General features: G+C 40.6%; 1 protein-coding gene across 5 annotated transcripts in view; it reads left to right on the top strand.

Annotated features, from left to right (window-relative positions):
• The first annotated feature begins 4992 nt into the window (after positions 1-4992).
• Positions 4993-10144, top strand: part of PRPF18 (pre-mRNA processing factor 18) — a 47705-nt gene continuing 42553 nt past the window's right edge. For 3 of the 5 annotated variants that reach the window (XM_047739812.1, XM_047739811.1, XM_047739813.1), the window contains exon 1: positions 4993-5189. In XM_047739812.1, coding sequence (XP_047595768.1) covers positions 5124-5189 — 66 coding nt within the window. In that variant the 5' untranslated portion in view covers positions 4993-5123. Of the gene's footprint in view, positions 5190-7185; positions 7228-10144 lie in introns of those variants that run through there. The other 2 variants (XM_047739814.1, XM_047739815.1) reach the window with 2 other exon arrangements.

The raw sequence follows: 10144 nt of genomic DNA, 5'->3' as shown, positions 1-10144 counted from the left end.
CTCTGACACGAAAGCTGGTTAATATTTTTGCCTAAATTAATAAGGCAGAAGTGTAGCAACAACAATGCATGTTAGAACTTCATTTGTTTGTCATGTGAGGTGACTTTTTTATTGAATCAGATAATAGTTCTTGAATCCTGGGAGAATAGCTCCTCAATTTTTTCCTCTTCACCTACTAGGCGACAGCTGCAGACATAACACTTTTAAATTTAATTTGTATCAATTCTTTTGGACAGGAGAGAGATTTTGCTCCTCAGAGGATCTTTGGCAATGTCCAGAGACATTTTTGCTGGTCACAACTATAGAAGGAGGGTGTTACTGGCATCTAATAGATAAATAGATGTCAAACATCCCTCTCCCGCAAAAGAATTAACTGGTTCAAGGTTGAGAAATCCTGATCAGTATCAGTAACATTTTCTCCATAACTCTTTAAAGTTTAGATAGTCAACAAAATAATAAATCAAGTCTAGATTTGTAGCAACTGCCAATTTCAGTGGTGTAAATATTCCCACTATGGCTGATTGAATCTACCAATATGACATCTTCAAGTGTGGAGTCGTTGAAAAATGTGCGGTAGCACGTTACGTGGAATTTCCACCGCAGAGAGGCAATAGTTATAACTAACTCCAAGATTAGAAATTCTAAATTAACATGTAGTAATATAATTGTACGTAATAGGTTCTGTGTATTTATTGCCTGCATTTATAATGTACTTATGTAAATAAACATTTAACTTTTACTGATGGCTGTGCTTCACAGCTGGCTCATAAAATTCTTAAAGATTTAGCAGTTCACTCTTGGAGGTCAGTATAGACCAGCCTGGCTCCAGCTTGCCACTGAAATGACTATCCTCCACCCTTGAATTCACATTTTGTATTTCCTGCATCTTAGAAATATCGACCCAATTCCAATGCCAGTTTCCTAGAGAATGGACTCTGGCTGGCCCAGAGTGGGTCAGGTACCCGCCCATGGTGTAGCTATGTGAATATAGCTAGATCCAAAGGGAGCCTGTCCCCTCCCATTAGGAAATTTCTAGAAGCTTCCCTGTCCGTGGGAGGGCACCCTCAGAGGAGTCCATGACTGCTACAGACACATAGACACTTGCTTCCTCCTCCGCTCCTGTTTATCAAGACTCCATGCAGACTGAGTTTCTGACTCATCCACTTTTTCCTCCCCAGAGAGATTTCAAAATAATGTATTAGATCAGTGGTTCTCAAAGTGTGGTCCCGGGATCAACAACAGCTGCTTCACTTGGGAGCTTGTTCAAAAAGCAAATTATTGGGCAGGACTTCAAACCTCCTGACTGAGATGTTCTGGGGGGTGGGGACCAGCATTCTGGGTTTCAAAAGGTCCTCCAGGTTATTTTCAGGGAAGCTGAAGAATGAGAGCCACTGTACTAGATTATCTAGTTTTTAAAAAGAAGTTACATTCTATTCTTTAGGACAGCAGCAAAACAAACCCAGTCATCCTGATTAAATTTGGTATTTCTTCCAGTCTTCAGAAATGACAATCTCCCTTTGGATGAATTACTTTAGCAGAGGAAAAATATCATCAATCTTACATTGATTGATTTTTACTATTTCTTCTTTTAGAAAATGACTGGTCTTTTAGTTCTGTGAATGCTTTATTATAACCTCATCTATGCTATTAAATTATAGTTAACTTATATAATTTGACTTTTCAGGATCAATTTTTTGATTCCCAAGCCAGCTGGTAGTATCCTCAAGAGTAGGAACAATGTTTTGTATTTGGTTTAGGTCACAGAACCTAATGTAGTACAGAGCTCACAGAGGACACCTAAATATTGGTTGAATAATTATAAAGATTTACACAAATTTTTTGTCCAATACCTTGCTTTCTTTTATTGGCATTATTTAAAGTTTATCACACCTTATTTCTAAAGTAGTTACACTGGAAAAATTTAAAAAGAATTTCAATAATTAAAACAGAAAATGGATATTTTCTCCAAATTATGGGACTTTTATCAAATTATGTGCGAGGAAGAAAAGGAGAATCACCAGTGGTTACTATGGACAGATAACAAGCTGATATTTTGTTTCCTTCCAATCATTTTTTTTCAGTTTATACAGTTTTCTAACCAAAAGAAACCATATGCTAGATTTCTAGTTTCATTAATTTACTTTTTCACTAAGCACTATATCATGAGCATTCTCATATAATTGTATATTTTTCTGAAACATGGTTTCTAATGTTCTAGATTATTCTGTTCTATGTATGAACTGTAAGTTATTTAACCATTCCTCCATTTAGGATATTTGGGTTGCTAACAAAATTTGACTTTTTAAATAACTACTGTGATGGAATGGGATGCAGTTTTCTTTTTTTTTTTTTTTTTTTTTTTTTTTAATATTTTTATTTTTTTCAGCATAACAGTATTCATTATTTTTGCACCACACCCAGTGCTCCATGCAATCCGTGCCCTCTACAATACCCACCACCTGGTGCCCCCAACCTCCCACTCCCCACCCCTTCAAAATTCTCAGATCGTTTTTCAGAGTCCATAGTCTCTCATGGTTCACCTCCCCTTCCAATTTCCCTCAACTATGGGATGCAGTTTTCTTAAAGGTCTTATTTATTCAGAGTGCACAAGCCGGGGTGGGAGGGTGGGGGAAGGGACAGAGGGCTAATGAGAAAGAGTATCTGAAGTTGACTTCCCGCTGAGTCTGGGGGGCGGGGTTAACCTCCTGACGCAGAGATCTTGACCAGAGCAGAAATCAAGAGCAGTTTGCTCAACTGACCAAGCCACCCGGAGGCTCCAGGATGCATAGTTTGGAAATGAACACATTCTCCCTCAGAGTCAGGATGGGTTGGTTCTCTCCTGGTCGTCTTTTTTCCCTTCTGTACTGAAAAGCTTACTCATCAGTTCGCTTGTTCAAGTACACATCTCTCTGTTTCATTTCAAGCCTTTGTCAAGATTTAATGCATATGTTTACATAAACATCGAAATCAGCGAGAGCCTGAAATTTAAAAGGAGCCTGTTTTTGGTAGCTAGTTTTTTCTCTGTCTTGCACTTAGCTGTCTCCCATTGGCCAGCTGTTTCTTTGCTGGAAACCTCCCCTCACTGTTGCTATCATCCCTGTCAATTCTTCATTCAGGTTTCTGTGTAATAATCTCTCATCCCTAAAACAGGAAAATGTTAATAAATTATTTGCTTAGGGAATTATAAGTGACTTAGAAGACTCTTAGCCATATAAGAGTGTTGCAATGTTTATTAGTTCAAGGACTTTTTCTTTGTAAAATGTTTTAAGCTTTCCAAAGCCTTAAAAATTAGTTTAGGATTATCAGGGAGTGAGTTAACTTCCTACGTTGATTTCTTTCTGGTAAAAGTCAGCCATCTTTTGGATGAAATGTAACCAACACACACACATGCACGCGCACACACAGGTGTACAAAACTTTGTAAATCGATTGAACAGTTCTCTACCATCTTTTATTTTGTTAAATCATCTCACCCAGTATCAACGGACTGAACTGAATGATATTTCTTTCCTTTTTTAGTGGGAAAAACTAACCTGTCAAATATTGTTCAATTATGACTTATATGGAATTTCAAAAACAACTTTGATGGCATAGAACCAAAGATAAATGCTTTGTAAACAGTTCTTAAGGTTTTTTTTTTTTTTTTCCTATAAAGATTTTTACTTATTTGGTTGACAGAGATCACAAGTAGGCAGAGAGGCAGGCAGAAAGAGGAGGAAGCAGGCTCCCCGCGGAGCAGAGAGGCCAATGTGCAGCTCAATCTGAGGACTCTGGGATCATGACCTGAGCCGAAGGCAGAGGCTTTAACCCACTGAGCCACCCAGGCATCCCTTAAGGTCTTTTTAAAAATTTTAAAATCTTGGGGCGCCTGGGTGGCTCAGTGGGTTAAAACCTCTGCCTTCGGCTCAGGTCATGATCCCAGGGTCCTGGGATTGAGTACCGCATCGGGCTTTCTGTTCAGCAGGGAGCCTGCTTCCTCCTCTCTCTCTGCCTGCCTCTCTGCCTACTTGTGATCTGTCTGTCAAATAAATAAATAAAATCTTTAAAAAAAAATTAAAATCTTAGGGGTGCCTGGGTGGCTCAGTGGTTTAGGCCTCTGCCTTCAGCTTTGGTCATGATCTCAGGGTCATGGGATCAAGCCCCGCATCGGGTCCTCTGCTCAGCAGGGAGCCTGCTTCCCCCTCCCTCTCTGCCTCTCTGCCTGCTTGTGATCTATCTCTTTCTGTCAAATCACTAAATAAAATCTTAAAAAAAAATAAAAATTAAAATCTTAAATATAATTTTTCTCCACAATTTAATTTTTCTTGGGTTGGACTGACACAGACACACACACACACACACACACACACACACTTTCTGATTACATCTCCCAATTATGTCACTGAAAACTCTTGATTGCTGAACACATGACCATAAAGATTATCTCAGTTAGCCTGGGGGTAAAAGTTCAATTAGCACCAAGATATGTAAGCCCTTTAGAACTGAGAAATGAGAGACATTTACTTCTGAAGTGACTTAAATGGACGTAGTTGCTTAACTTTACAGGAAATTTAATGGGCTGGCAATGAACACTGCCCCTTTATTGTTTACTGAGCTAATAGTATTGCTCACGGTTTTCCCACTTTAGTGCATTCATTTTGACAAGCAAGCAAGCAAGCATTTTGACAAGACAAGGTAACTTCAAGAACTCTGGTTTGAACTGGTTTAATGAGTGAGGATCTGGACCTAATTAATATAATTGAAGTGTTCTATGAGGAGACTTTTTCTTCTGAACTAGCAGGTACAAGCAGATGCAATAACTTCTCATTAAAAATACAGCATGTCGACCTCCACCGGCTTCAAGAAGACTCCTGTTTCAGCCTACTTTGAATTGTTAGCTCTCCTAACATCAACGACCGGCGCGCTGCCGGAGGGCGCCACCAGGAGGCGCAAGTCTACAGAGGCTTCGTCAACAACGGGCCCCTGGAGCACTCCCTCCCCTCCTCTCACTCACTTCGGCTTCCGCCGGAAGCGGTTATTGTCAGTCGTTGTCGGGTACTTGGACTTGTTTGTGGTGGGTTCGCTGCGCCTTGCCGGGTGAGGCTTGGTCGGAGGAGCCCGTCGGGCGTAAACCCGGGCAACGAGATGGACGTTCTGAAATCGGAGATCCTCCGGAAGCGGCAGCTGGTGGAGGACAGGAACCTGTTGGTGGTGAGGTTCCTTGGCTGTCTTGGGGCTTTGGCGTTCGAAGACGTGTGGGTGGGGGGGCGCAGGGAGTGAGGGTGGGGTGAAGGGGTCTGGGCGGAGATGAGGCTTGGTGGGAGCTCCGCGGCTACTCGGAGCAGCCCCTTTAGACCCACCTTTTGACACCTACCTCGGGAGTCTGAGGGAGGCGGGGAATTGCAGCAAATGCCCAAATTTTGGCAGATTTCCCCCAGCTGCCCTCTTTCCCTCGAAGTTTCCCTGTTTACCCTTTACACCCACTCCCACATGTCCGTATTCTGCGAACGTGCCTCGGTTCTGGTGGTTCACGTCTGTGGTTTTACTGAGGGTTTGTGCCCGGCTGAAACGAGAGAATAAAAGGGCAGGGCCAGAATTATTTAAAATCTAGGACTCCGTCCTACTTTTGAAACCCGAGTTTTTATTACATCCCTCCAGTACATAACAAAAGTCTTTTCGCCAGCCCTTCGCTTGATAGGACGGCTAAAACTATTGTGGACAAACAGTGGAGTAAAAGGAGAAAGGAGAGAATTGCGTGATTTAGAAACTTCCTTAACTAGATGTTCAGGACTTTGTTGCATAACAATAACTGAGACCAGCGGTTTTCAAAGCCTTAGGCCTCCGGAGCCCTTTACACTATTACAAATTAGGATCACAAAGGGCTTTGGTTGGGGTATTTGTAGATATTTGCCGCATTAGAAGTTAAAGCTGAGAAGTTTTTCTTATTGAAATTTAGATGAGGTACAAAACTGTATTAGTTGCAGGTGCTTAACATGGTGGTTGACAATTAGAGACATTAGGAAATGCTGACCACATTGCAGTTTAATATCTGTCACCAACAAAGGTATTAAAATGTTACTGAGTGTATTCCCAGTGCTGTACTTTTCATCAGCGTGACTTAATTTTATAATGGGAAGTTTGTATCTTTTAGTCCTCCTCACCTGTTTTGCTAGAGCCCCACCCCATCACCTTTTCTCTGTATTTTTTAGTTTTTTTTTCTTTAGATTCTATATATAAGTGATATTATATGGTATTTCTTTCTCTGATTTACTTCACTTAGGGAAGTATTCTCTGATTTACTTCACTTAGGATTTACTTCACTCTAGCTCCATCTGTATTGTCCCAAATGGCAAGATTTCATTTTTTTATATGCAACTGTATAATTTTATATAGAATTGACGATTTATAATCCTTTCTGCGTTGAAGTGTCCATCAGTAGCTTTCAAAATTTTCACTGGCCACAGTCACTTTAAGAAATTTTTATATTTTGCTCTGATATATACGTGGAAAAAATTTCATGAAATAGTTAACTACATGTAATTCAGTCATATGTTTTAATCTCTTCTGTTTGATTTAAAAATGCTGGTTGGGGATCGCTGAATTGTTTTCCTTACCTTATCTGTAGCTGGAAAACACCTGTGTTACCTTGTTCTTCTGGAAGAGCTGCCTCAACTTGGTCATTTCAAGTGATGTCGCAGCTTTTTATTGTTAGTCCGAGAGTTGAAATAGTAAGTACTTATTGCGAGTGCCTCATTGTTAAATTAGAGAAGCTCCTATAATAGACTCCTGTCATCTGTCCTAAATTATCTGCCTGGTGTAACTACTCAGGTAAGTGTAGTCTCTGCGTTGCTCTCATACCAGTGCTTTGGGGCTAACACAGAGCATCATTATGTGGAAAATGCAGGGTGCTTAAGGAACAATAGAGCATAAGTAGCAGTTTTTGTTGTGATGAGGATGGGCTTTGGGTAGAATTTTTAGCTTTGTTTTTTCCCCCAGTATTTATTGAATGTTTTGTATATTTCTATATATACTACACTGTGCCACAGAAGACTAAAAAAAATCATGCTCGATCCTTTAAGGAGTATGCATTCAGTTTCACAGAAAATAGGGAAGCCAACAGGCATGATACTCCTCACCTTTTTTTCCTGTTAAAACAGGATGAAGTTATCAGTTAAAGCTTGGGTCAAACTTTCCACCTGCGCACTGGATCCGAGCTCATCCTAGCACCACCAGAAACCTGAAATGTCACGTATGTCATTTCTTCCTTTGCCTTCCGTCTATTGGCTTACCCCCACCAGCCTTGGAACATAATAGATGTCTCTTTCATCTTTAACAAGGTTTTGTTTTTGTTTTTGTTTTTTTGTTTTTTAAGATTTTATTTATTTGACACACAGATCACAAGTAGGCAGAGAGGCAGGCAGAGAGAGAGGGGGGAGTGGGGCTCCCTGCTGAGCAGAGAGCCTGATGCGGGGCTCGATCCCAGGACCCTGAGATCATGACCTGAGTGGAAGGCAGAAGCTTAACCCACCGAGCCACCCAGGTGCCCAACAATCAGGCTTCTTAAAATAAGTCCTAATTTCTGCACACTCCTTAACATGATGCACAAAGGTTGCTGCCCCCACAACGGTTCTGAATCCGTTCTAATCAGGGACAGCAGTGACCTCCATGTTTTCCAGCTGACCTCGACAACACTTGACACTCTTGACCAGTCTTCTTGCTACAGGTGCTCCTTCACCTCTCCTCCTTTATGATATTACTAAAAGGATCTTGGACTTAAAAATGTCAAGAGTTAGTAATTTCTATGCCGGTGAAAATCTGTGCCCATTATACCCTAGCACACAGTTGTTCTGGCTATTTTCGACCTTTTCTCATTTTTTCAGTTCTTTGAACTTGCCCTTCTTACTCTTACTCATCCTTTTTTTTTTTTTTTTAATAGTCTTCTGTAATTTTCTTCAGCTCCATCATGATCAGTGAGTAGCCTTCGAAAGTGTTTTTTTTCTTCCTCGTGTAGCCAAAAAAAAAAACAAAAAACAAAACAGTGTGATAGCGGCTTTGTTGATAGCATATTTTGACATCTGCGGAGTAGATTTTTTTTCTTCATTTTACTGTAAAAATTTTTAGTTGTGCAGAAAACTCAAAATTGTACAGTTACAGGGGTGCCTGGGTGGCCCAGTCAGTTAAACGTCTGTCTTGAGCTCAGGCCATGACCTTGGGGTTCTGGGATCTAGCTGTGGGTCAGGCTCCCTGCTCAACAGGGTATCAGAGTATCTGCTTCTCCCTCTCCTTTGCCCCTTGCCACTGCTTGTGACTTCTCTCTCTCCCTCTCTCTCTCAAATAAATAAAATCTTTAAAAAAAAATTTAAAAAATTGCACAGTTAGAAACTCACATGCGTACTATCTAGATTCTTTAGTTAAACCTGCATTAATATTTTGCTCTATTTGCGTTATCACGTACCTGTCCAAGAGGAAAGCTCCATAGCTCAGGGGTAAGAGCACTGGTCTTGTATCATGTACCTGTCCATCTGTCTGTCACTTCATGTAACAATGTAGAAACTACTTCAGAGCGGTTACAGCGGTCAGAACTTTTTAGGACTGTGATAGGCTATTGTAGCTTCTCCACAGTTTGATGAAGGGGCACTCACAAGGTAAGTATTGTAACTCACAGATTAACAATAAAAAGCTGGGACACCACTTGAAATGACCAAAGATAAGGGAGCTCTACGGACCGGTGTTACTCAGCTACAGATGGGGTAATGAAAACAATTTAACGATCTTAATATATTTCAAGTTAGGTTATAGACATTGGCACACTTTACCCCTAAACAATTTGGTGTGCATATCATGAACAAGAGTTCAGTGTTTTAAATAAACACTTCTTTTTATGTGTATGCACAATTTTACATATTAAATTTTAAATTTTGAAATTTAAAATATTTTATATATTAAGAAATACACAGATCAGTGAATTTTGACAAATGCATATCCCTGTGTAATCCCATCTGTGTCAAACTAGAGAGTATTACCTCACTCCATCTTCCAGTCATTCCCTTTGCCTACTACCCCCAGAAGTCACCACTGTTCGTATTTCTTTGCACCAGTGGTTAGTTTTTCCTGCTCTAGAGCCTCACAGGACTGGAATCGTACTGTGCACTCTTCTGTGTTCCACTGTGTTTCATCATAATGATTTGAGTTTTCTCCATGTTGGACAGATCAGTTCCTTTTTTTGTTGAGTAGTATTTCATTGCATGAATAGATCTGGTTTGGGAATCCGTTCTTCTGATGTTGGGCTCCTGGGCTGTTTCCAGGGTTTGGCTCTGAAGATGAAAGCTGCTGTGGAACTTGCTGTATAAGTCTGCTGTTTTCATTTCTCTGAGGAAAATTCCAGGGAGTGGAATTGCTAGGTCACAGAGTACATATATGTTTTTATAAAAAGCCACCACATGTTTTTCTAATGTGTTTGGACATAATGTTACATATCTACCAGCGAGGAGGAGGGTTCAGAGGTCCTCCATTCCCACGAACAGTTTGTGTTGTCAGTCTTTTTAACTTCAGCCATTTGGAGGATGTGTAGTGATACTGCATTTTGGTTTTAATTTGCATCTGCCTGATAATGATGATAAGTGCTCTGTGTGTGTGTGTGTGTTTAGCTCTTTTGTAAAGTGTTAAAATTGCTTGCATATTTTTTAATTGGGTTGGGTTTTTTCCCCTTCTTGTGTTGAAGGAATTCTTCATTAATTATTGATGCCAGGCTTTAGATACCTCAGAGATGTTTTGTGAACATTTATTCCAGACTGTGGGTCTTCTATTTCATTCCTTTCCTTTCCTTTCTCTTCTCTTCCCCTCCCCCCTTCACCCTCCCCCCTCTGCTTTTCCCTTTTCCCCTCCCCTCCCTTTCCTTTCCTTTTCTTTAAGGATTTATTTATTTGAGAAGGAAGGGAGAGGCAGGGAAAGGCAGAGGGAGAGGGAGAGAAGCAGACTCCACTAAGTGGGGAGCCCAACACGGGGCTTGATCTCACCACCCTGAGATCGTTACCTGAGCCAAAATCAAGAGTCTGACGCTTAACTGACTGAGCCACCAGGCACCCCTCTATTCATTTTCTCAATTATGTTTTTTGAAGAGCAAAAGCTTTGAATTTTGATAAGGCCATTTTACCAATTTGTAATGG

The sequence above is a fragment of the Lutra lutra genome, chromosome 8, assembly GCF_902655055.1.
Source record: "Lutra lutra chromosome 8, mLutLut1.2, whole genome shotgun sequence".
Lineage (NCBI taxonomy): Eukaryota > Metazoa > Chordata > Mammalia > Carnivora > Mustelidae > Lutra > Lutra lutra.
The sequence above is the reverse complement of the archived record's forward strand: the minus strand, read 5'-3'. Positions and strand labels throughout refer to the sequence as shown.